At 33.9% G+C, this 27,900-nt stretch overlaps 3 protein-coding genes and 1 pseudogene across 4 annotated transcripts; 3 read left to right on the forward strand and 1 right to left on the reverse strand.

Annotated features, from left to right (window-relative positions):
- Positions 1 to 1,573: 1,573 nt before the first annotated feature.
- On the forward strand, positions 1,574 to 3,819 carry LOC143585830 (protein HOTHEAD-like; annotated as a pseudogene). The gene is made up of 5 exons (XR_013144604.1): positions 1,574 to 1,670; positions 1,780 to 2,421; positions 2,614 to 3,002; positions 3,121 to 3,656; positions 3,768 to 3,819. The product of XR_013144604.1 is annotated as a protein HOTHEAD-like (transcript).
- Positions 3,820 to 6,174: 2,355 nt separating this feature from the next.
- On the forward strand, positions 6,175 to 7,320 carry LOC143585822 (peroxidase 66-like). Its single transcript, XM_077067513.1, has 3 exons — positions 6,175 to 6,384; positions 6,480 to 6,668; positions 6,748 to 7,320. The coding sequence occupies exons 1-3, from the start codon at positions 6,175 to 6,177 to the stop codon at positions 7,294 to 7,296; spliced, it is 948 nt and encodes a 315-aa protein (XP_076923628.1). The 3' UTR covers positions 7,297 to 7,320.
- A 166-nt stretch (positions 7,321 to 7,486) lies between these two features.
- Positions 7,487 to 9,425, reverse strand: LOC143585831 (uncharacterized). The gene is made up of 4 exons (XM_077067519.1): positions 9,297 to 9,425; positions 8,014 to 8,261; positions 7,731 to 7,920; positions 7,487 to 7,646 (listed from the first exon to the last, which is right to left on the reverse strand). Exons 1-4 carry the CDS (start codon positions 9,423 to 9,425, stop codon positions 7,524 to 7,526), a joined length of 690 nt encoding a protein of 229 aa, XP_076923634.1. The 3' UTR covers positions 7,487 to 7,523.
- Positions 9,426 to 22,856: 13,431 nt separating this feature from the next.
- LOC143585832 (uncharacterized) lies at positions 22,857 to 26,246 on the forward strand. Its single transcript, XM_077067520.1, has 5 exons — positions 22,857 to 23,118; positions 23,703 to 23,809; positions 24,003 to 24,549; positions 25,013 to 25,431; positions 25,593 to 26,246. Exons 1-5 carry the CDS (start codon positions 22,857 to 22,859, stop codon positions 26,244 to 26,246), a joined length of 1,989 nt encoding a protein of 662 aa, XP_076923635.1.
- Positions 26,247 to 27,900: the final 1,654 nt, after the last annotated feature.

A 27,900-nucleotide genomic window follows, 5' to 3' on the forward strand; every position in this document is an offset into this window, starting at 1 on the left:
ACAAGTTATTTTCATATGCAAAACATTATGACAAAATAAAAAAAAAAGAACATTTATGTGGCAGATTAAAGCTATACAGATCTAACCTTGTACATGTGAATGTAGGCATGTAGCCATCTACCATTTAATCTCTATTCATTTTTACTATGATTTATACAAGTAGTCTTTAATGCAAACATCAAAGCATAAAAGACTTTAAAAAGTTGAGTGTTACATTGGTTTGAGCATTCTAGCATTCATCTAGTAATTTACTCTTATTAAGTTGTTTTAGTTAATAACAGGCATGCACGTTTATTGGGATTTATTTTAAATTATATTTTATTTATTTATATTAAGTACATATACTTTCATGATTTTTTTTTTGAATTGGTTAATTCACACTCTCTATAAATCTACTTAAATTTCACACATTTCACACAAATGGGATTTAAATCCCTTAAATAAAAGAAATTCATCATTAAAAAAAATCGCTCATTTAACAGCATTTTTATAAATAATTTATACGTTAATGTAAAAATAACATAGATGTTTTCCAATGTGACCACTTTTTAAGATCATCAAATACTACTTGTGATGAGTATTTATATAAACAAAATCCTTGATTTCTTATCATTATCGTATAATCAAAAGGTTTTGGTTTTATTTTTAAGACATGACTCTATTTAAAAATAATAATAAATTCACATACTGGAGTTATCATTAGACATAATCATATAATACTTAATTATACGCCCAATCATGACTTACAAATATGTCAAGAGAACAACATAATATATGTTTTTTTTATGATACTATACATGCTTTTAAATGAAACTCGTATAGGGATGACTGTGAAACTTGAACTTAATGGGAACTCGAAACCTGATATAAATGGATCAGGTAATAGTATACATCATCTATTAGGGTTTGTGATTATGTTTGAAATTTTTCGTGGGTTTGGAATTTGTAAATACCTGATTACCCGATAACGTTGACCCATTTACCCGACATAATTTTTTAAACATTATAAATATAAAAATTCTAAATATATTATTTGTCTAAACTTGTTTATAACAATTATTTGAGACATTTTATCTTTACAGTAATCGTATTTGTGACCGATTAGTTATATTTTGTCAAAACCCGATACAAATCCGACGGGTTGGGCCGGGTATACCCGACGGGTGTTTTGTCAAAACCCGATAGGTAACCTGAAACCCGACAGGTAATTTCTTGATTAATACCGATGGGTATAGGACAGGCTTTAATAATCAGCTATGAGCTTAGGAATACGTAAACCCAACCCAAACCCGACCCCATTGTCATCCCTAAACTCAAATTAATCAATAATGATTAGAACTTATGTCATTACAAAAAAATAAAACTAGGTATCTTAATAAATTAAGTGATAGACGTTGATTAGTTGGCAATAAATTCAAATATATATATATATAATATGTAAACGGATGGGAAATTTTGCACAATATAAGGTGAAGGTTATATGTCGTCACTTACTCGTTACAAAATATTGTTTGCAATTACTTAAACCCAACGCTGGTTGTTCATCCACTTCATTGCATTCTTGTTTTCTCTCATGGAATACAACAGCTTCACACGGAGATCGGCCTTCGTTTTTCGGTTCATGTTTTCGATCATAATATTATTCGCTTCATCTTCCACCTCTGAAAAGCGTACGTAATATGATTTGCCTTCTGTTTCGATGTAAACACAGTTTTTTTTATGAAAAATTAAAAAAATCTATTTTAACGTTTAAAAAATAATTTTTTTAATTATTTTCAGCTCCGTATATGACATTCGCTAAAGACGCGACCGAAGCGTTGACGGAGTCATCCTACGACTAACTAGTAATCGGCGGTGGGACATCCGGGTGTGCATTAGCGGCGACACTTTCACAAGGCGCAAAAGTTCTAGTCCTCGAAAGAGGTGATTTACCCTACGGAATCCCGTCAGTGAACACCATTAACGGTTTCCTAGACACACTAGCAAACCTGGGTCCCACCTCGGCTTCCCAGACATTTGTGTCCACTGACGGGGTGGTCAACCAAAGGGCTCGCGTTCTGGGCGGTGGGTCCGCCCTGAACGCGGGTTTTTTCACCAGGGCTAGTGCTGACTTTGTCAGCAGAGCCGGGTGGGACCCGCAGTTGGTGAAGGAGTCCTTTGAGTGGGTTGAAAAAAAAGTGGCGTTTGAGCCGAATGTGTTGGTGTGGCAGGCGGCGGTTAGAGACGGGTTGTTGGAAGCCGGAGTGTTGCCGGATAACGGGTTTACTTATGAACATATATATGGAACGAAAGTCGGCGGTAGCATTTTTGACCGCGACGGCAAGTGGCACACGGCTGCCGATTTGTTAGAGTATGCTGATCCTAGCAACATTGTTGTGTACTTGAATGCAACTGTGCACCAAATATTATTCAAACCACATGGTAACCACATTGAATGCAACTGTAATGGGCTAAAAGTCTAAAACTTGTTTAGGATCAAACTTTTTTTATTTTTTATTATTTTCTTATTTTTTATTTTTTTAATTGTCGGGTCGGGTTAAGCGAACGTCGAAAAAAATTTACACGTTTTAATAAATATTTTAAAATTTTGTGTTTTTTTTGGGTACGGTGTAGAGCTACGGGCCCATGGAGTATTGTACGTGGACTCAAAAGGGAAAAGGCACACGGCGGTTTTAAACGAAGGGTCAATGATGAACGAAGTTATATTATCGGCGGGCACGCTTGGGAGCCCGTAATTGTTGATGTTGAGTGGAATTGGGCCTTCGGAACATCTAATGGCCCATGGAATAAAGGTGGTGTTGGATCAACCCATGGTTGGACAGGGGCTGTCTGATAACCCGATGAATCTAGTACTCGTTCCTTCACGCCAGCCCGTAGAGATTTCGTTGATTGAGGTTGTGGGCATTACCCGATTTGGGAGCTTCATTAAAGCCGCTAGTACCCATATTAACTTGCCATTAATACAAAAAGCGGGTTTCAAATTTGGACTTATTTCTAACCAGGTATATATTATTTAGAATTTTATGGCGTTTATTTCATAATTAACAATATATTAAAAGTAAGAAGAACCACATAATTCACTTTTACATGTGAACCTTTTGTTTTGTTGCGTTATTTCAGACCACAAGTCTTGACAAGTTCAAATCCATTATCGGCCATCAATTCGCCTTGGATCTATCAGGACTTAACACCGGAATAATCCTCGAAAAGGTGATGGGCCCACTCTCTTTTGGCAGTCTCGAGCTCGTTACAGAAAAACCATAAGATAATCCTAAAGTCACGTTTAACTACTTCCAAGACCCTCGAGACCTTCAATCGTGCGTTGAAGGCTTGGAAACCATTATAAAGGTGTTAGAATCAAAACCATTGTCAAATTTTCGCGATCCTTTGTTATCGGTTCAAGAATTATTCGCTTTAGTGGTTGCATTGCCTTTAAATTTGAGACCTAGACATGTGAACGCCCCGTTTGACTTAGCGCAATATTGCAAAGACACTGTGATGACAATATGGCATTATCATGGTGGTTGCCAAGTTGATAGAGTTATTGATCACAACTATAAAGTTATCGGTGTTGCTGGCCTACGCGTCGTTGATAGTTCAACTCTTCTAAATTCCCCCGGAACAAACCCTCAAGCTACTATGATGATGCTTGGAAGGTATATATATATATATTCATGTTGTTCAATAAATATTTAGAAAAATAATAAATTAAAATATCAACTAACAAAGTTTTTTTTTTCTTTTGTTATACATTATGACCATTACAGGTATATGGGCATAAAAATGCTAGAAGAAAGATCTGCACATCAAAGGAAGTAGCTTGTGTTTCATATATACAATTTTATATATTATCATATATTTTAAGCATAGATGTTTAATTACATGTTTTGATTTTTTTTTCTTAATTTCATAAGTTATTACTATTATATGTTTTTATAAAGTACCTATGTAATGTCAAATGGTTTCTTTAAGATAGAAAAAATAAGAGAGTTGGTTGAAAATATTGCAAAATAATATGAAAACATTTATGTATCATCAACATCATATGCTATTTCCAAACATGATTGTTATTGTGTACATGATCTAAAAATAGTCATGCATTTATATTATCACCGAACTAGAACACATAGCATGTGATAATGATCCACAAAAATAGAATAATATTAAAGACTATAACATCAAACTAACTGTATGGTTACAGGGTCAGGTTGGTTCAGAGGGGTTTTCTCGGTGGAATGAAGATGATTAGGTGGGTTAGTGGCCCATCGATGATCGAAATGGCCATTCAAGAAAAATCTAGCTAGCCATATTTAAGTTAAAAAAAAATTGTTCGGATGGTTTAATTATAGAGTTACCTTCAACTTAAGTAAAATCAAATAAAGCTGAATTACACGTGCTAGTTTTTGCCAGAGTAAGAGTAAAATCAAAGAACACTATCTTTTAAAGGGTAACCTTTTAGAATAGCAACCGAATTTTAAAAACAAATATTCGATATGCGAATATATGAATTTATGGGTTTTCTTACATCTTTTTGGTCTTCTTTTCTCTTAAAGATGGGCCACTTTGATGTGGCCGAATATGACACTTGGGCCAAGGTTCATTATATTGTTCATGGGCCATATTTATTTTTTTTTCTTTTATGAAAGTAAAGTATTTTTTTATAAAGGCCTAAAGCTCAAAATGTGAAACCAAACCGTTACTAGTTGTTTGGCTCACGATTTGACCTGAAAAACATCAATCAGACCATGAACACCCCTAATTCTATTGATTGTTTCACTCTTCCCAAAGAAGTGTTGATTGATATGTCTTTTGTGTGTATTTTCTTATTTTCTATCATGGGAAAAATAATGTTTATATCCATCACCGTGCCCGTTACATTTTTCCGTCTTCTCTCTCATTTTCTCTCACAATGCTTCAAATACAACGCACTTTCACCACAAAGTTACAAACATCACCGCACCTCCTTTTCCATTATAGTCTTTCAAATGCATGCGCAATATAACCCAAATGCAAGATAAACGCTTTGCATTAGCCATGGTCTTAACAGCTTAACTGCTTTGCATTGGCCATTGTCTTAATAGCTTAACCAATTTGGTTTCGGTTACACCTGTGTGTTTTAACTTCACCCATGGTTTATGAACAAGATTGAAAACCAGTTAACCAAATTTCATTAATTATAATGTTTTGTCTCCTTTCATATATGACCTTCCGATCATAAGTCGAAAAGGGATTAAACACATTGCCAGAATCAAGATTAAGCGTATGGTTATTTTATGAAAAAGTCGAAAAGGGATTAAACACACAGCCAGAATCAAGATTAAGCGTATGGTTATTTTATGAAACAATTTATATGAAGTCATAAACATTGATTGCTATTACTTTTAAAGATAATTATACTATCTGATAATGGAATTCAAAAATAAATAAATGTTTTGATTATTATTAATATACGTTTATTCCTCGATTTAATATTCGGGATAAAATCATTTATTATATAATGGTATAGCGTTTTTAGGGATTTCATTATCCCATGTAAACATATTTAGACTCTTTAAGAGAAACGACCAAGTTGTCTTTTTAAGAGCTAGCTTGAAGCATAAGCAACAAAACATCTGGATTTCGATCAAGTTTCTTTTGTAGACTTTGGGGGCTTTGGTTAGAGCTTTTTGAGTCCGGTTGCTTGCGTCCGGTTAAGAGTCTCCCCATTCCTACATATTGACTTAGATGAACACCCTATGGTTCTTATGGTCTTGCCCGAATCACATAGACCATCCGTGTAATTTACTCAATGATTTATTATAAATAATTGCATGTTACATCCAAATCTCAATACAAAGCAATCTCTTCTAACCTCATTTCTTGTTCCTTAGTCCTAAAAAAAGAACAATGAAGTACAAAAGTACAATACTCTATCTTTTACCAACTGTCCTAATTTGACCATCTAACTGATTGCCACATCCTAACCAATTGTCAAAAAATCAAAATTTATTCTTAGCAAATCTCCTTCTATTATCCTTTCTTACGTCTTTGTTTAGAAGCCCAACAAAGATGTAAAACATACAGTTGAGTAGCTTAAAAGTACATAACAATCTTTAACTACATGTACTATAAATACTCCCACCATTTCCATGGAATTCACCATCCTCTGCCTTCAAACGCTTCTTCGAAAAACAAATGGCTATTACTATAACCTCATTAACCGCGTTTATTCTTATACTAACAGTAATTCCATTTTCACAATCAGCACTTACTGCTGATTACTATCATCAAACATGCCCACAAGCTGAGAATATTATTTACCAAACGGTTCGTAACGCCTCTATTTACGACCCTAAAGTCTCGGCCCGGCTTCTTAGGATGTTCTTCCATGACTGTTTCATTAGAGTATGCACTATGCAGTATGCTTCCACATAACGTATTATTATTAACCTTTTTTCTACTTTTTCATCATGCATGATCTAAATGCGTGTTTTATTTAGGGATGTGATGCGTCATTGTTGCTTGACTCAACACTGGGAAACAAAACAGAAAAAGACGGACCACCAAACATCTCGGTTCGTTCATTTTATGTGATCGAAGAGGCCAAAGCAAAGATCGAAAAAGCATGCCCACACACGGTTTCTTGCGCTGACATGTTAGCAGTCGCTGCTAGAGATGTAGTCGCAATGGTACAAGTTTTTTTCTCTTTCTTCTTTTTATTTAGAGACACAAATCTTTCAAATTATGATCATGATGTTTTATGTCCAGTCTCAAGGTCCATGGTGGCCCGTGCTCAAAGGAAGGAAAGACGGGCGCGTGTCAAAAGCTAACGAAACTATAAACCTGCCATCACAGTTCTCCAACACCACAACTCTCATTCAAAGTTTTGCTAAAAGAGGACTTGATGTCAAAGATTTGGTCACACTTTCAGGTGGACACACATTAGGGTTCTCACACTGTTCTTCGTTTAGCGCCCGCATACACAACTCAACTGATCCCACCATTAATAGTGAGTTTGCTATTAGCCTAAAAAGGAAATGTCCCATACAAAACAAGGATCGCAATGCGGGTGAGTTTTTGGATTCGACTTCATCAAAGTTCGATAACGATTATTATAAAAACATTATTATGGGAAAGGGCGTGTTTGGGTCAGACCAAGCACTGTATGGAGATTACAGGACTAAAGGGATTGTGGATTCATTTGCTAAAGATGAGAAACTGTTCTTCAAAGAATTTGCAGCTTCAATGGTCAAACTTGGAAATGTTGGTGTCATTGAAGATGGTGAAGTCAGAGTGAAGTGTAATGTCGTGAATTAACACGTGAGAGGAAGAGGAAGACGGAGAGAAAGATCGAACTTTTTTACAATTTTTATATGATAACTTGTTTGACTTGATTATATATAATAATACGAATAAAACTGAGCTATTTGTCCTATTGAAGTAACATATATTCAAAATAGAAAGTAGCAATATCGATATCAAGAATCATGATATACAACTAGCAATGTTAAAGGCATAACTCATATTTTAAATCACAAATATAATCATGCAAAAGCAACATCTGACCTTAAGATATACTTGACACCTTTTGTAACATTGCGTGATTCATGTAGCATACATTTGGCACCATGGATATGAAAAAGAGCCATTCCTTGAGTAGGAGTTACCTAAAAGTCAAAAGTCAACTTATTACTGACGTAAAAAAATGCAAATTGTACATGACATAAAAAGAAATTAGAAGGAAAATGTACCTCGGCTACAAGGCTATTTCTTGAACCATAAAACACGGTTTCACCTCCAACTAGAGGTTCAAAGGAGTCATCCGAACCATTCACATCACCACCGTTGAGATATATCAACATAGTGTAATGGGTGTGTTTTCCTTCTCCAAGATTCACACTTTCATCAATATGTCTGCCAAAATGTTGACCGACCTTATACCTGAATAAAAATATAAATCAACTTGCATTCATTTGAAATACTGATACAATCGCATATATGAAACAAAGATGCGAGTGTGAACTTTGAACAAACCTGTAAAGTCTAATATTTGGGTTTAGCCCAACAGGAACTTTACCCCTAATAGTAAGATGAGATAATAGCTTGCTAAGTCCAGTTTCCCATAATGCATCAGCAAGAACAGGATCATTTACGGCAATACGATCATTGTCTCTATAAGCTTCACCTTTTGCTGGACCAAGACTCCCTTGGTGAACAAACCCTATCGATTCTGCAGCTTTGATGAATGCCTTTGATTCAGCAGCTGTTAAGAAGTTTTGCACCTGAGAATCTTAAACAAAAGAACCACCACTAAGAAGATAAAAGAGTAGGAAACAACATCTAAAAGCCGTTTCGGTTTTTTGATCATTCAAACAAATCCTTAATAGAATCACATTATTGAAAGAGATCTTCTGCAACTAACTATACTCAGCACAACCAAAAACCTTAATCTGACATGGCGACATACTTTAAGTTCAAAAGTTGAATAGTCGCTCCTTGGTTTAAAAAAGCGCGCCTGAAGCGCACTAAAGCCTAAGGCCCATCGCTTTTGAGTTTTGACTACCAAAGGTGCACGCTGTCCAAAAAGTTATGCACCTGAGAATCTTAAAGATTTAAACAAAGGAAGAACCAACAAGTAGGGGTGCAAATGAGCCAAGCAGCTCACGAGCTACTCAAAATCAGATTGATAAAAATCTCGAAACAAGCCAAGCCTTATCGAGCTCATTCTGAGCTTGAGCCTCAAATAAAGCTCTTTAGCCATCGAGCCAAAGTATGGGAAGATCGTTTAGGCTCGTCGAGACGTAACAAGCCTAATGCATTTTCTATGTTTTAACTCTTTTGGACTTTTATGTATTAATTTCACACAGCACGGCCGGGCTTTGGCTCATACAAGGTACTGCACATGAGCTCAAGCCAAGCTTAGGCTCATTTTAGGTACTGCACACGAACTAGAACCGAGCTAAGGCTTATTTAAGGTTTCCACAAAATATACAAAAATAATTAAAAATGTAGGTAAATTAGTTAAATAATAAACAGCCGAGCTCTAGCTTTAAAACAATGAGTTCTAAACAAGCCGAGCTCGAGCTCCAACTCGGCACAGCTCTTTTGCAGCCCTACGTCTAAGAAGATAGGCGTACGGATCTACAGGCTTAAAATGATAAACTAAAAGCCCTAATTTGGCATACTTTTAAGTTCAAAGCTGCAATATTTGCTCAAATTGACAATACACAAATAAACAAAAATAGCATCTACATATATATATATATATACAAACTTAATTAGCTAAAGAAACAGTTGAATTAGAATAGAAGACGTACAGTAAAGAGATCGAGATCTTTGAGGCGAGTGATACGGAGATCAGATCTTGGTTTAATCGCCGGCCAATTGGATTCTGTAGTCGTCTTTGATTTCTTCACTGTTCTCGAGTCTTTCTTTCGATCACCCATTCATGAATTTGGCATCTGTGTTTGGTTCAGTGAATTTCTATACCTAATGCCCCAAACCCGGTTCCTTATTCGGGTAATCGGGCCAAAGTTATACTCCAGTAAGGAGAGTAGTTTTAAGGTGTATGGGCTTATTAACATGGGATTAGTGACCCAAGATTATTATTGGGCTGAACAAGTCCACCTTAATATATATTAATTATTATTGATAGAAAGTAAAATGATGTATATTGTGGTTTTACCTAGAGGTGCACAAATCGGGTTTTTCAAATACCCGGGTTCGGGTATAGAACCGGGTTCGGGTATGACCGGGGTATTAGAAAATCAGGTACTGGCAATACCCAGGTCGGGTTTGGGTTCGGGTTCGGGTCCGGGTATTCTATCTAAAAACCGTACCCTATGCGTCGAGTTCGGGTCAGGTATCAAACCGGGTATTTGAATACCCTGTTTTCGGGTATTGAGAACCCTATTTTTGGGCTTTTTTCTGGTTTTTTTTCAGGTATAGATTAGATTTTTTTTAAGGGGTTACAATTTTTAGGGGTATTTTCGAGTATTTTCCGGGTACTTTCGAGTATAAATTGGGTATTTGAAAAACCCGGTTCTGGGTATGGAACCGGTTCCGGGTTTCGGGTATTTCCAGGTATAAGTCGGGGTCCGGTTCTAGGTACGGGTTTTGGTACTGAAATGCATACCCTATCCGTACCTTACGAGTAGGGTCGGGTACGGGTTCGGGCATTAAAAACCCAGGTATAAAAAAAACCGGTTCCGGGTTTTTTTCGGGTCCGGTTTCAGGTTCGGGCTTTTTGTGCACCTCTAGTTTTACCTAGCCATGCACAAACCGGTTAGTTGAAAACCGATTATTTTCAAAACCGGTTATTGGTCAACGGTTAATAACCAGTTAAACCGGTTAGTTGGGTCGGGTACTAATCATTTTTGAGACAAGAAACCCCTACCTGGTATAACTAGTTTCGGGTATGACCGAACTGATTAACCGGTAAATAACCGGAAAAACCAGGTTTTTAAAAGAATATATATTGAAAAAGATAAATAACTGGTTAGGTTAACGGGTTTCGAAGATCAATAATATAAACCGACAGTTCGAAACTGGTTTTACTGGTGGTAGGGGCTGGTTCGGTTCGGTGGACAGGTTACAAACCGATTATGTTTTCGGCTGGAAACCAGTTAGGAATCAGTTAACTAGTTAGCTTGTGCACCTCTAGTTTTACTGGTGGTAGGGGCGGATTTATGAGCCTGCAACTTTCTTGGCAAAGTGCAAAATTTGTGTATATATATATATATATATTCTTCTTCGTTTTATATATCGGATACCTCAGAACAAATATTAGAACACCCTTACTTCCAAATACTTTTTTGGAATAACTCTGAATTTTACTTCTAGATCCACCACTAATTAGTGGTATGGTTTCATATTACTTAAAACACATTGGAAATATCAAAAAGTAGGCAAGTAAACGAATCAAGCATTCAATATATTGTTTGATAAGAAGTTCGGTTATGTTTGTTTGTTTAATTAATGAACAAACAAGCATGAACACGTGTCTCGCTCATTTATGTTTGTTCATTTACGATCGCTTATGTTCATTCATTTATGTTTATATATGGTCACTAGTTTATGTGTGTTTAAATTTGGATGTTACGTCTATTTATATATTCATTCAAACTTTTTAGACCTACTACATTTTAGTCTAGTTTGGTTAATTCTTTAGGCTCGAAAGATTGATATTCACGTTTAATATATACTGGTGTTCCCTAAGTTGTGTTTGTTCATTTTGTTCATCTTTGTTTAGATATGTTTGCTACTTAAAGACGCAAGTCCACACCACTAATAAAAATGCAAAATCTTGTCCAACTCATTTATGTCGCTAGGCTAATAACAATATTATAATGGTTTACAAAAACACATGTTGGTTTAACACCTTCGCTCATATGTGGTTTTCATTGTTTCCTGGGCCGGACCCGACAATGAGCCGGGTGGGTTACTGTCCACAAACTAAATTGAAAACTAGATGACACGTAACAACGGATAGTTACTTATATATTACGACAATAGATATTTATTTAAATATTACGAAGTAGTGAAGTGTTAACTAAGAGAAACGGTTAGGCTCGCAATTATAACCTATGTTCACGGGTTTTCATTCGACTTGTCCGATCACGTAAACATTGTTGTCGTCGAAAACTTTGTTTACTATTAAAAGAATATTGAAAGGGAAAGAATCCATCTGGCAATATTATTAGTTAAACACTTGAAAAGTTGCATTAACTCAAGCTGGTTACTATCTACCAAATGTACAAAAATAGCTGCTTTTTAATTTGTTTGCATTGTCATGTAGTTTAAATAATAATAATAATAAAATGGATAATGTTAATCTTAAATTCAAGATGAATGATACGTAGCAAAAGACACGACAAGGAGGAAAGAAACAAAAACACATGTAAATGTTGGAGACAAGAACGCTCCCCATCTCGATCATTTAGTTTACATGGTTTTCGTTTTCTACGAACCTTACAAAACAACATTATATCATTCATCAAATCATATATGTATACATACCTCTATACTACTCATATTTTAAACACATTATTTTTTCTGATTCTTAATTTTATATTATGAAGTATGCACTTCTCTTTAATTTCAAATCTACTTTATTAACTCCCTTAAAAAGTATATTGTATTATATAAAACAAGCTTAAATAATGTGAGACCAAGAGTTGTGGAAGCCCACAGGGTGTCACCCATGGCCATGCCAACATCTTTGGGGGGCGTCAAATAGGGTTAAACATCATTACATATAGGCGTCAGGGGCGCTAAGGGTGGAGGCGCCACTACTATGATGAGCTTTAAAGAGGAGGATAGAGGTTAGCCACTAAAAACAAACCACATGGTTATGGTGTTGTCACTGATGGCTATCGACAACACTTAGCCTTATAAGTTTAAGTAAAAATCCCTTATTTTATAAGGGTTTGAATAAGAAAAAAGAGACATTTTCATTTACTTTATACAAATATACATACACAATAAAAAATATTAAGAATATGGTTAAAATGCTATAGAAGATGTTAAAGTGGAAAAAAGCTCTATAAAGCTTATACCACTTTTTTTTTATAAAAGATGATAAAAGTATAAAGTTTGTGCTGGCATAATTTCCTTTGATAAAGTACAATTAGTAGAATAATTCGCATAATAAAATTGTATATAATCTTATAGCGAGTTTTGTGTGTTGATGCCCATAATTTTTATGTTCTAAGACATTAGAACTTGCAATTAGACGTGTTTAGATATAATTTGTTAATCTTAGTCTCATATTACATTGTAAAACGGTCGTTTATACTTGATCTCATAATAATTATGGGGTTCCTTATAATTCATCTTCCATCATGTTTATAGCTTGTAAGTTTTATGCGATATTATGGTCTTTGTTTAAAATTTAAAAACTTGTTCTGTTGATAATTATCTTTTGATTCACATTACTTGACAGCTGATCTCAAACTCAGCTAACGACTTAAAATATCATATGCTCACCTTATATTGTAACAGTTCAATATTCTTAATGACTGAATACCTTTAAAGTACATATTGATATCATACTTAGCATTGATCCCAAATACATATCTCATTATATCTATAACAAATTCCACGTTTCAATTTTTTTTTTTTCAATTCAAATTTGATTAGTGATTACTTTTATGAAAAACAGAAAAAACCCTTGAGTATATTGTTCTCTTCGTAACATTGTACTTTGACCACAAGCTAGACATAACATTTTCTTACAATTTGTAGGTTACTAGATTTTACTATTTATAATAAATTTTTTTTGGAAGCGATATTTTATTAATAAAAAACCATCTAGTAGGAAACTAGATAGGAAGCGACAACATTACAAACTGACCCAGAAAAACGACCCTAAATACAAGTACAAGACTAGAAAATAGTAACACACGAAAACTAATAAAATGAAACAAAACAAGAAAAGTCGAAAGGGAGCGTGACAGGAGCAAACTCCCATGAACCGATCCAAAAACCGGCTGCACTATGCCACATATGCATTTTAGTTACGTTTAAGTATGTTTTAAAAGTAATTTATCAATTTCAAAACTTGTTTGCGTCCCATTAAACAAGATAAATGTTATTAAAATCATTGTTGCACAAAAAAAAATACTTATAAAAAATTTTCAAAATATAATATAAAATATTCAAGTCCTTTTTTTGCCTAAAATTCAACACACACATTTATAAGTTAAGAGTTGATGTTGTCGCATTGGTTATTGGTACAAAAAATAATATTTCGACTTAAATATTAAAATAAAAAACTCAAATAAATAGGTGATAATAATTAACATAAGCATATATCGTGACCCCCCACAAAACCTTTCGAAATTTGAATAGTCGACATACACACAAGAAGTCAGGAATATTTGTGTAGGTTACGAATCTGGATCTAAGACCCATGACACGTTTCCCCTAATTATATTATTTATATTACTCTTCTATTTTTTTTTAAATAACAGATTAAAAAATTAAATATTGTGAAGGTTATGTTAAGATTATATTGGTATTTTAATTAGCTTGCTTATTTCGTTTATAAAAGTATGTTAACAGTTTAGTATTCTGTTTTTTCACTAAGTTGTTTGTCAAATTAAATAAAAAAAAATGTATTTTGTTTTACATATTTTAAATCTATATTAACATTTTTGTGTGGAAATTTGTACAATAAATACTACAGTTTACTCTTTAAAATTGATTATATAAATTGACCAGAAAGTATAGTTTTGTTTATTATAAATTGACCATAAGTTTGATCAGAAAGAGTTTCTTCTTCTTTTTTTTTTCAAAGTATAGTTTTGTTTTTCATAAATTCAACACAAAGCCTATATTTTTCTGAAGTTTAGCTACACAACTTTAAAATTTAATTATATCTTGAAAAAAAACTATATTCGTAGATGTTTGATTTTTTTTTTTCAATGTTTTGATGTCAATTTTCTGACGAACTGAACTAATACTAACATTGATAGCAGTTTCGTTTTTTTTTTCCCGATAAATGTAAAAACACTTTTCGGTGTCCTTTTAGATACATCATAATTTAATTTGTTTCTATGGTTTTCGATCGAAATAAAACATTAAGACATGTTTCGATATCCTTTTACGCATATCATAACTATATTCCATTGGTTTTTTCTTTCGATTGTTATATCGAGTGTCAACACCGTAACAAAAAGTAATGAACGTATCGACAGAACCAAATTCCCACCATATCACACGAGATAATTCAACCAGTTATGGATTATTGGGAAAGCTCTTTTAGTATGTTGGGACATATGTGATTCAAAAGGTACACTAGGCAAATTAAATTCTAGATATAAATTATACGTCTATGTATTAAAAGCTGTTCATTATTACACATCTCCATTATTATGCTTATTTATTATGCATTTGAACTGAATTTTATGGGTTTTAAGTAGTTTTCATATAATTGTTTGGACCGGTAATGGCTACACAACCCCGCTCCCGGTCAAGTACTTTTGAACAACCTATGTTTTAGCCAATTAGAAAGGGGCGTTGTTCCCTTGAACCTCCAAGTTCATAGGTATATGAAGTATAGTAATGAACGAGCGTCTTGACAATAAATATTATTATAGTTAGTATTATATATATAGCATCAACAAAAACTATAAGCGTGTTTTTATTATTTGAAAAGTTGAACATAAATACTTTTATTATAACAATATAACAATTTTTAAGAAACGACTAGTGTGTGAAATGATTTTCTGTATAGGTACGAGTATATTGTAAACACAACATGATCGAAGTTTTTAAAAAGTATATTGGTTTTTATTAATCCCAACTATTGTCTTTTGATCACTGCCGGCCCCAACTAATAAATTGGCTATTGACGGTCCCAACTGTTAGCGTATTTGTTCCTAACGGCCTGCGACTAATAGAATCCTAACGCCGTTAGTTTCAGGTCGCCGGAAAAGTCAATTTTTTTGCCGGAAAACACCACCTGCACACCGCCACCACCACCAATTGACTCATCGCCAACCAACTACCACCACTTGAGCATCATCAACTGATTCCGACAATGATTCTAGGGTTTCTGGCGACCTCAATAATTGAGGCTTTTACTATAAAAAGGTTCCTAAATGCCCGATACAAAGTTACAAAGATGTTTGGGACAAAACTGTTGAGTTTTCAGACAGAAAACGTTTTTCCGGCGACCTACAACTAACGATGTTAGGATTCTGTTAGTCGCGTACCGTTGTGAGCAAATACGTTAAAAGTTATGACCGCCAGCAGCTAATTCGTTAGTTGGGTTCGACAACGACCAAAAGAAGAGATAGTTGGGATTAATACATAAACATATAAATATAAGTATATAAATTTTATGAGTGTTAGATACATAATAATACACATGCAAAAGTTATAACCTACCATACTAAAGAAAGAATTAAAAACGGTGGTTGGAAAAAACAAGGTAAAGAAAATCATTATTGTAGTATGGACTATGGACCAAAGAACGTACACTGCTAACTGATGCCTAATGGGCTCCATCAACAGTCAATTCTTTGGCTGAGGGGTGTGGGGCTTTAACGGGGCGCTAGAGCCCCTCCGCTCGCGCCCCCAGGCGCTAACACCACACCACCGGGGCGCTAGCGGGGGCGCAAACAGGGCGCTAGCGCGAAAAAACATGCAGGCGTGAGCCTGTTAGTGGGAGAAGAGAGAGTAAAGTGGTCTTGGTTTTAGAAAAAGAGCCGTTGGGCTCTTATTAAATTAAAAAAAAAAAAATTTTTCCTATATAATACCCCATTTCACCCATATCAATCAATACAGCTTCAAACCTTCACCCAAAATCAATTCATCTTCCCAACTTTTTAAAAAAAAAATGGCTGGAAATTGGTACCCAAACCTTGATTCAGATTATATTGACGACGATTTATGGTCGTCACCGCACCAACCGATGTTTTATTCGGAGCCGCAAGAATCATCCGGCTTTCAACCATCCAACACACAACCGTCTCCTAACTTTGTTGTTCCGGAGACACAAGAATCACACGGTGAAGCTACGGGACCAAAAAGACGCGTCCACCGGAAAAAACAACTTGCAACGGACGGGTCGGGACCGGCTTCGACTCTGAGGACGAAACGGAAAGCCACTCCGTGGTCATCGGATGAGAAGGAAGCCTTGTGTCGGGCTTGGATAGTCATTTCTGAGGATCGGCGTTGCGGTAATTGTTTTAACGTTTTTAAAAATGATTTTTAATAAAAAAGTTAAATAAAAAAAGTTAAATGGAAATCTAATTTATTTATTCATTTTGCAGCCGACTACCAAAAGAGCAAGATTTTTTGGACAAAGGTTAGGGAGACATTCTACATGCTCGTTGGGAGTACAGAGCGGAACGCCGATATGATTTTGGGTCGGTGGTCCGAAATCAGAAAATTTGTCGGCTTGTTTACTAATCTTTTCAACAGGAACAGCGGTAGTATGAGACCAAGTGGCAGTGATGATTTGGCGGTTTACAATTTCACGGTCGAAAAGTGGAAGCAGGAGTGTTTGCGGAGGTATGGGATGGTGAAGACGTGGGACGATTTAAAGTTGTGGGAGAGGTTGAAAAGGTGTTCCAAGTGGGTTGAGCTGGTGGCGCCGGACGTTGATGCGGAAGTAGGGCCGAAACGGACTAAAACTAGTTCGTCTGGAGCGTATAGCACTTCAACCGGGTCGGATTGCCGCGTTGGATTCGACCTAAACATTGCGGAGGAGGAAACGTCTTCACCGCCGAGGAGGCGGCCATTGGGAAGGGACGCCAAGGGGAAAAACCGGCTGAGGGGGAAGCCGTAAACATCGCCAATCTTGTTGAACCCCTCAATAAATTCAACAAAACCATGGAGGTGGTCTCTAATGACAAAAAGGAAAAAAGTCGAATGAGAGATTTGGACTTTCTTACTAGAGACTTCAGTAACCTAAATCCGGTCGATCAAATGCTAATGGAAAAGCAAAAGGAACGTATCCGAAAGAGGTTGATCGAAGAAGACCAGGCCGAAGAATAAGAAGAATGTTTTTTTTAGTACTTTAATTTTTATTTTATTTTTAGATATTAATGTGTTTTTTTATTAATGTGTGTTTTTTTTAATAATTTATGAGTTTTTTTTAATAATACGTTGTTTGAATATATTTATAAAAAAATAAAAAAAAAATTCGCTGGAGCCCCTCCACACCAGGGCCAGGGGCTCTAACGGGGGCTCCAACACCCCCCTTATCCAGTTTCTCTCTCTGCCACACGTCATAATATTATTGGTTGGAGCCCCCATTAAAGCCCCCACACCCCTCAGCCTCATTTAAAGGGTTATTGATGTAGAACATGAACCCAACCATTTGACTTAGACCTGTGACAAGTGCATAATTCCTTTTAAGGTATTTTAAAATAAGAATAATATATAAAGGGTAGGATGTGATAAAATAGGTAGGGCCATTTTCCATTGATGTTTATGTTAAAATGTTTAGTTCACTAGCGAGTCGCGACACCATCGAGGACTTGATAATAGTAATTAACACAAGGTATCGGTAGTCGTCATTTTAACCTATGTATTGTTTAATGTGAGTTAATCTTTGATTGCTACTCTATTTTTGCCATTGCATTTAGGGTAAGAACATACATAGCACTCTTGTTTGTGGGTGCGTCCGGATTATGTGGCAAGGAGCGAATAAAGGGATCATGGACTTCATTGATAGGTCCAGGAGAGTAGATGAAGGACGGACACCATGGGTGGTCCCCACTCTCTCAAACAATAGTGTGCGTGCAATATATTTTGATGTAGTTTGTGTAGTTTTGTTGTTGCAATATATTTTGATGTAGTTTGTGTAGTTTTGTTGTTGTATATGAAAATTATTGTTTATGAATAAAGTTTTAGTGTATGTGTGTGTGTTTCTTCTTCCCCTTTAGCTTCGAGCAAATCCCTAGCGATCACCTTCGCTCCACAAAATCCCCATGGATCCACCGATTACACGAACTAGAACTGAAATAGAGGGAAAAAACACACGACGAAAGAGAGATGACTAGCGACCGTGTGGGAGAAGCCGATGAAATGGTTTGGATGTTTGGTATTTAATTAGAAGAGGTGTAGAAAGAAGAAAGACGAGACATATCTACTATTATAATAAATAAAAATGTTGTTGTGCCAAGTGGCACCTATTTGGCCCATCTTTGCGACACTTGGCAAAACATAATTTAACCACGTTAATTATTCCATTTTTTTTTCAAATTTGTCTTCTTTTGTTAAGTTTTCAATTTGAAATTAAAAGTTATTATTGTTTTCTTAAATTATTTTTGTTAATAAGTATTATTAAATAAAAAATTAATATTATTTTCATGATTTTAACACCTTTGCTTATGAGTTTACTAACATGATTTTCCCCGTAATATTTAATTTTAACTAAAAGAATTGTTTCTTAATGAGGTCCTTTTACAATATTTGTTTTAGAATTTTAATATAGCATTTCTTTGTTTTTTACGATTTAATGACTTATACAAGATAATAGTCTTTTTTGACTATAATTATAACTTCTATTGTATTCCATAAAAAAAATTAATAATACCATGCTCAAAGGTTTAGAAACTAATTTTTATATAATCTTACTATCCTATGCTTTTTTATTAAACTTAGTTTATTTCACATAAAAAACAAATGTTTAAATGTTATAAGTTTTGGACAACCATCCGACAATGGTAATTTTCATTACCGGTCATGTGATGTTACATACTCATGTGCATCAAATCTAGATAAATATCTTTCAGAAAAAATACATGTGAATGTGACCAAAATATCCGACTGTCACTACTATCCAAAACCTATAATGGTTTAATGTTTGTTTGAGATGTTGTGTTGCTTTGAAAAAGTGAAGCCAAAATATCTGATGGTCGCTACTATCCCAAACCTATAATGGTTTTATGTTGTTTGGGGTGCTTTGTTGCTTTGAAAAAGTGAAGCTGTTTTTTATATTTAAGATAATGTTTTTTATGTTTTAAAGTATCTTTACAATTTTTGTGGATTAACATTGTTTTAAACTCTTAGAATCCGGTGTGTTGCTTATTTTTGTTTTAAACCTTTTCACTTTATATTGCTTTATAATATAATGTTTTATTTTAAAATTGTGTATTGTTTATTTAAGTATTTGTATGACTTGTATCAATCTTTTAATTAAACACTATTCTTCTTAAAAATATAAATCCCTATATCAAAATAATATTAGTACTAAATAATTTATGTTTTTAGTAATAATCGTGTGTTATTAGTAAGAAATGTTTGATTAAATAAATTTTAAACGTTATATACAAGGACAAATTTTAGATATTTATGTCACACTTTCTAGATTAAAATTGGAAATGAATTCAATCTTCTTATATTCGATTAGAGGGTAAATAAAAATGTTGTTCAACGTTGTAATACATTTTCATATTCATTCATCTAATACCAAATTAGTATAAGTATTTCACATTGTTTTGTTTTTTTGTTAATGTAGTTTACTTAACCCGTGTATACACGGGTATTTAACCTAGTAGTATATATATTTAAGGGTGAGGCTTTGAATTTATTCTTTATTTTTTGTTTTTGTTTTATAAAGGCTAGTTCGGTCATTTAATACCCCATTAACAAAAAAATTAACGACAATTAGTGAAAATTCAGGACCTAATGTGCTACAACTTTTCAAATAAAAAGTTTTATAATTAGTTAAGTTAAAGAATGAAACCTATAATTTGAAGTAAACATAAAGGATGAAATTTGTTATTTATTCATGAAATATAGTTTAATATTAAGCAGTTCAAATTTGTGGATCTATACAGATGTTAAAAGAACGTTACAGTTTATATGAAAAATATAAAATTTGATGGGAGAGTAATATTAATATAATTATCCAAGTGGACTAAAGTAGTGTAGATATTATATGGTGAAGATGAGGATCTTATAAAACAAGTACAATGTTTGAATGAAATGCAAAACGGGCATATTATTACGGATCCCAAGATAACTAATAAATCCAACAACCTCACATCCCTCTATTTAAAACTATATATTCGAAGTTTATTATTTCTCGCCATTTCTTAAAATAAGGACTTAGGAGACTCAATAATAATATCAAACGTTACAAGACATTCATCAAATCCATGGAGCAAAAGAAGCTATAGAAATCTTGATGCCTATGTAATGGATGTTAATTTTGAATTTGTGATCAGACAAAAGTATACATTTATACATTTAGCAATGTAAAATTAAAATGAAGCGAACATCATCTCAAACACGCGTACATTGTCACGTTTAGATACATAAATCTTGATGTACTATGTTGAATTTTACATATTGCATACCGAGCGAAACATTTTAAAACTATTTTAATACATTCGTTATAGATTACACACTTTACAAATAAGTGTAACTAAATACTATCATAGGATGTCCTACTCTTCTTGTTAGTTAATCGAGCCATGATTCACATAGGGTCATCATGAAACACTAAATGGGGGTAGAGATTACCATCCCATGCTTTCCTAATTGCTTATTATCCATTCCATCTTCCATGTCAACGTCACATCGCCTATCCAATTTTCCTTTCTCTTTTCCAAAACAACGGTGTCGATCCTAGCTTCACTAATTTTTAAATAAAATGTATTAATTAAAAAGATGTAATTTTAAAGCAAATGCATTTCTTTAATATTGGAAACTACAAAATAAAATAAATTAAGCTACTTGAGAAATAAAATCACCAAAAGAACATAGTAAATAAAAACATAAAAAATTGAAAACATATAAAAAAACTAGTCCCAACCCAACATTTTATGAGATTGTCCTTTATTTGTAAAGTAACACGTAGCTCGAGTCCGGTTATATGGTCGTGTGACTTAATGAAGAATTGGTAATCATTATTCTTATTTTACCCGGTTCTTGTTTTATTCCATGAGAAGAAGCTTTTGCTCTCGTTGGCGTCTTGGATCTTCAAATTCCGCTTTGTTAGTTTGGTTCATCTCACTAAAATTTGAGGTTGTCTTCACAAGCTGCTAGTCCATATCCAGTTGATGTTTCCGTGTTCGTGGCAGTCTAGCTTTATCTTTATAACGAACCACATCACCTTGTTTTTGAAGCCCCATTCTAATACGTACTCTCAATACACAATGTGTGCCTCACGTAGGAAATAATAAAGTATATACTTACTCTTTCTTTTACATAACTAAATTTTATTAATAAAAATCATCCAAACGATTATAACAAAATTAAATGTTGTGTCGGAATTGCGTGGGAAATTTAGACACATTTCTGACACAATTTGTATTTTCTATCTACTTACCGTATTAAAAAAATAAAATTGCAAAAATTAAATATTCGTGTCAGAAATGTGTCGTGAATTCCGACACATTTCCGACGCTCATTATATTATGATTTAATTTAAAATATTAAAAAAATAAATTTACAAAACTAAAATTTTGCGTCGGAAATGCGTTGAATTTTCCGACGCATTCCCAACACAAGCCTTATTATCATGTAATTATAAGACATAAAATACACAATTAAAATGATGTGTCTGAAATGCAACGGGAATTCTGACACATTTCCGACGCAATTTAGTTGTTGTCAGAAATGGGTCGGAAAGTACGTCAAAAAATTAGGGTTTCACTTTCCGTTGGAAATATGTAGGAAACGCGTGGAATATTCCGCGCAAAAATTTGCGTCACAAATTTTCGTAGCAAAGATACCCATTTTCTAGTAGTGACAGTTGAACTTGTTATGTGTGTGTGTGTGTATATATATATTAATTTCATCTAGGTATTCAACAAGGGGTTGCGGCGCAACTTATTTCCCGCTTGTCTATCACTTTATTGTAATCGGTTTGAGTTTATTGAGAAATAGCAAAGCCGCATTTTGAAAAAAAAAAATAAACAGGCATATATTTCAATATACTTTATATTTTGAAAATTTTAATATTGAAAACCAATTTTATTTTATTTTTAATTTTTTATTTTCTTTTTGGGATATTTGCATACAACTTTCTAGTGTACATTTATTTGTTTGTAATAATTTAAACACATGGCATAAAATCCAAAATGAAACCATATGGTGCCCCTACATCTCCAAGAATAAAAAATATATGTGCAGGCGTGGCCATTTCGTCATCTTACCTCTATTATATATATTAATAATATATAATACACACACATATATATTTTCTAGTGTGAGAGTGAAAGTGAGTGCTATAAACTTATAATATATATACAATACAGTCACACTCACTGTGACTGATAACAACACTTAACACTGTCTGCTTTTCTTTCCGTGGAGGATCCGTCTTTTACGCTCCCCACAATCTCACTCTTCTGAATATATATATCCTTCAAATTTGTACACAAGTTTTGAATAATATTAATAATAATATGGGCAAACCATGGTTGCTTTACAAGGATGTTAACAAGAAGCAGGCTGCCGGAAAATCAAGAAAGAGAGATGGAGAGAGGCATATGTCTTCTTCTTCTTCTTCAACATTTGGTGGATGCATGAGTGCTATTTTTAATATGTTTGATATTCATCATTATCATCATCTTCCATTTCATCAACCTGGTTCTTTGATCTCAGAATCTTGTGTTAGTAATATTATTGGAGAACCAAATGTAACCCTCAAAGGTATCTCTCTCAAAGGTATATCTCTCTCTCTCACACACACATATGGGAGTTGTATTAAGGGTCAACTATACACGCTGTCTGGCATCTAATTCATGTTGTTCGTTTTAAAATGGCTTCATGCCCGATAGAGGTTGGAGGGCTGTTTTGAGCAAAAAAATTCAAAAGAAAATGCCATTTGTGATCAGAATAGGATATTGGTTAAGCAGCCGTCTGGATATTGGCCAAACGGCTGCTATGACTAATAATTTTCAAACTTTGAGCCTCCTACAGTAGGGGTCGGCTATACACACCGTTTTGTTTTAAACAACTATTTGGATAGAGGTTGAGCAGTTGTTTTGACCAAAAGTTATCAAAATTTATCTGTCCTGGCCGTCCAATATTGGCCAAACGACTATCCTGGCCAATAATTTTCAAAATGTTTGAAACCTCCATTGCCAGAATGACGGTTCAGACATTGTTCAAACGATCGTTCTAGCTAGCCAGTAACTTTTAAAGTTTGAATTTTTAGTGGCCGTCTGAGTGTTTTCTGGACGACGGTTTTATGACATTAAATCAGATAATATTCATTTATTTGTATTAATTTTTATTGTGTAAAACAGGTGTAGAAGCACCAAGGAACAGCTTGGAAGTAGAGGAACAAGAATTATCTTCATCACCATGTTCATCATCATTAAAACTTAAACAAGAAACAAACTTTAAAATCCCTGTAAGTTCATTTCTTTATTCTATTAATCTATTATTATATTTTTATTTAATTATGCAAGTTAATAAACAATGATGTAAACCATAAAGGTTGTCATGATGATGGTCATAATTATTATTTATCGTTTACAGTGAATATGGTCGTTGGATCCATCATTAATATTAATATGTTTTTTGTAATATTTTTTTTGTAATAGATGTGTGACATTCAAATAAATACAAAAAGATCAAAAATATTAACAGAAGACATATCATCAGAATGTAGTAGTTCACCTAGTACAAAAACACCAACACTTGTTGCAAGGTTAATGGGACTTGATCTTCTACCTGAAAACTCGTCTCCAAGAGTCTCATCATCTTCTTGTGCTACACCATCAAACCCTCTTGTGAAATTGTCATCTAACAAGAATAATAGCACCCGTTCGTTGCCTGCGACACCAAGGTTATCAACGGGTGACATTCGTTCTAGGCCCTCCACAGAGGCTGACTATCACCACCGTCTTTCGCTCCAAATTAATAAGGAGAACAAGAGGAGGTATGATGAGGGTTCGAGTGAGTACGCGAAGCAAATTGCGAAACAAATTAGGGAGAATATTAGTAGGAGAGTTGCCGGGGCTGATATTACCAATACCGGTAAGAGTAAAGAGCATAGGAGAGATGAGTTTCTTGTGGTGCTTAAACCGAATAGACCATCGTCAGGGTCTACCGCCAATGCCGTCAAGAAATCAAGAAATCTTGATCAAGGTATGTAGTACATTCAGTTCAGCCAGTTTTGATTGAATTTCTATATAGATACGTACGTTTTTGGTAAAAAATAATTAATAAAAACTAAATTAAACCGGCCTGTTTTGGACGGATTAACTGTTTTGATATGACTGGATTTACGTGTAAATACAGTTTTTTGAAAAACTGCATTGAACCAGACTGGTTTGGACAGTTTAACGGTTTTTATTTGATTGAATTTATGTGTAAATATGGTTTTTGGAGAAGCTAAATCAAACCAGACTGGTTAACGCAGTTTAGTGGTTTTTGTGTTGACTGATTTTTTATGCAAATACGATATTTGGAGAAACTAAACTGAATTGGATAGGTTTGGATGGTTTTACGGTTTTTGAACATTTCTAGTGTGTGTTACGATAAAATTTTTAAAAAAGATGCTTTTATATCTATATGTTTGTAATTTTATCTTTTTTTCTAATAATTTCAGGGCATGGATTTGGAAAAGAAAATTATGAACCAACACCCATTTCAAGCTTGGCAAGGACAAGATTAATGGAGATTAAAAACAATCTCAACAAACCAAATTCTAGTTTAAGAAGCTCTCCATTATCATCAATATCATCAACCACAAAATCACCACCATTGATGAAAGATGATGTGAAGCAAGAGAAGCCAATAATAAAAATGCAAAAATGCAAGAAAATTGCAAGTGAAAAATATGATTTAAGGTTGAAAAAGATGCATCAACAAGATCAAGAACCATGTGTGAAGAAATGCAACAAGAAGTCAACTCCATTATCAAACCATCTTGTGAAGGTCAACATTAACACAACAAAGTTTATGTCTTTCAAGAAAGACATGGCGTCATCTACATCATCATCAACTACAACATTACCTCAAAAACAAGTACTTGTCTAACCTTAGTTACCTAGTACCAACACAACATGACACAAAAACATTGTCATTATCTTTTTTACTTTCTTAATATTTTCACATTTTTATATTTTATCCTTTTATTAATTAATTAATTAATTAATTTATTTTTAATATTTTAACAATGTTTACAGAATATTAAAGACACCCACAAGCTCACATTTCAAGACAAAGTCAGCAGTAGCAGTAACAGTATCAGTAACGGTAACTGTATCGCTGCTGTCATCGCCACCACCGCTACCACCGGAAGTTCTAATTCTGATTACTTCAACTACATTTCTAAAATTCTCAATCACACCGGAATTGAAAACACAACACTCATCTCAATTTCACATTGGTACTCCCCTTCACACCCTCTCCACCCATCAATATTTCAACAAATTGAAAAAATTTGCCACCCTACGGGTGCGGCCGACCGGAAACTAATATTTGCGGTGGTGGACGAGCTTCTAGTGGATATTTTGAAGCCCTACATAAGTTTAAAACCATGGGTGGGGATGGGCGGACCAAATTCGCATCGATTGTATGGTTCGGAGCTTATAGGAATATTATGCGAAAAAATTGGTGGTTTTCCGGCGGCTGATTGTCAAATGCTGGAAGATATTGATTGGTTGATAGAAGGGGATATGAGAAACAGCACACGCGTGGTTGGAGTGACCGCATTTGCGGATGAGGCGGAGGAGTTGGTGTCGGATGTCGAGCATGACGTGGTTGACACGTTGGTCGGTGAGGTCGCAAGGATGATACTGTACGTTAAATTAAAAGGCATTTGGTCAAATGATATCTGATGACTTAAAAAAATATTTTAAGGGTTCAAATTCCGTAACAGGCGATATAATATATAATAGATGTGGATAATTATGTTTTTGAAAAAAGAAAAAAACATATTGCATGTTGGATGTGGAAGCAGTTTCTGACTGAGGTAACATGGTTAAGTCACGTGATCAGATGCCATTTGTTAAGGGGTGCACGTGAGAGGTCAAAAAGTAGTAAAAAGAAAAAAAGAGAAAAAAAATATTTGGCAGCTCAATAAGAAGAATGGCTAAAAAGAAGTGGGGCATATTAGCAGCTTTACAAGGTTAACAAAAGATTCATGTTTAAGCTTGTGTCTTTCTGTTTGTAAACATTTTAGTTGTATCAGTTATTTAAATATCAACTAACTGTTCTTTAAATATATTATATTCTTTTTTACTTTTATAGACAGAATATGAATGTTTCAACTTTTTGAATATATCTTTTGCAATTGTTATTTTTTTTAAGTGTTACTATAATTAGGGTTGTTGACGAATCAAACAAACTGAACAAGATACTGTTTATTTCGTCCGTTAAGTTTTATCAGACAAATGAATAGTTTATGGTTCATGAAGACCTAAGTGAACATAATTTCTTGTTTAAATCTATATGAAACGATTAGAAGAGTCATTAAAAGTATTAAAAACTTTTAATATCGACAAACATAAACAAACAAACATTACTGAACTTAAACGGACGTAAACAAACACATTATCGAATGTTAACGAACAAAACTGAACAAACATGGTCCCTATTTGTGTTTACTCATTTGTTTTTCAAACGAGCATAAATGAACCTCCCGTCGAAAAGTTTCACAACCAGTAAGTCGAACGGTTTTTTGTTTACGGTCCCACCTATATTCATCGTCATTTAAAAAATTATTAATTATTAAAATAAGAAATACCAGGATTTTTGTGATCCCCGATTCGATCTTGAGAACGTTTGAGTTTTACCATCAGTGGACATTCGAGCGGGTGGATTTTCCCCGTAATTAGAGATAACTTTTAAGACGTTTAAGGACTCTGTACAATTAGATTGGATCAGCTGATAGTGTATCTAGGCAATTCCTTGCATGTCGTTGTTAAAATAATTTAAAATTAGAAAGACGATGAATGAGATAAAGTTTGAAGGGTGAATACCGAGGAGGTATCTTCCATGTATTTCCGTGAAGGTTGCATTACCAAGATATGAACCAAGTGACACGTTCAATTTTTTTACTTAGATTCTTTTTTATGCTTTTTATTCTTAAAATTATATTCATGTTTATATTTTTAACTGTCACATGTTGACCGTTTAAAAAATATAACCAGTTAAAAATTTTCATATTTGTATAATTAATGGTATTAGAAGAATATTTTGTAGGTTAATTCTTATAAGATAATTTTTCTTAAGGGTATGATCAGTTTTAGATTAAAGTAATTGATGAGTTATTAAAAAATTCAATCTGATACTTTTGAAATAAATATATGTAATTAGTGTTTAAGCTCAAAACAAGTAAAGACTACATTTTTATTTTTATACTCACTAAACTACTAACATAGTTTGGTTGAGACGACACATATTTAGTTTATAATTAGTTCCTTAAATTGTTATAATATTCAATTCAAAAAATATGTTTGTAATTTGATTTATTTGAATGAAGAGGTAGAC

Source organism: Bidens hawaiensis, unplaced genomic scaffold (assembly GCF_021521415.1).
Source record: "Bidens hawaiensis isolate Kalapana, Puna unplaced genomic scaffold, B.hawaiensis_p1.1 tig00034178_1, whole genome shotgun sequence".
NCBI lineage: Eukaryota > Viridiplantae > Streptophyta > Magnoliopsida > Asterales > Asteraceae > Bidens > Bidens hawaiensis.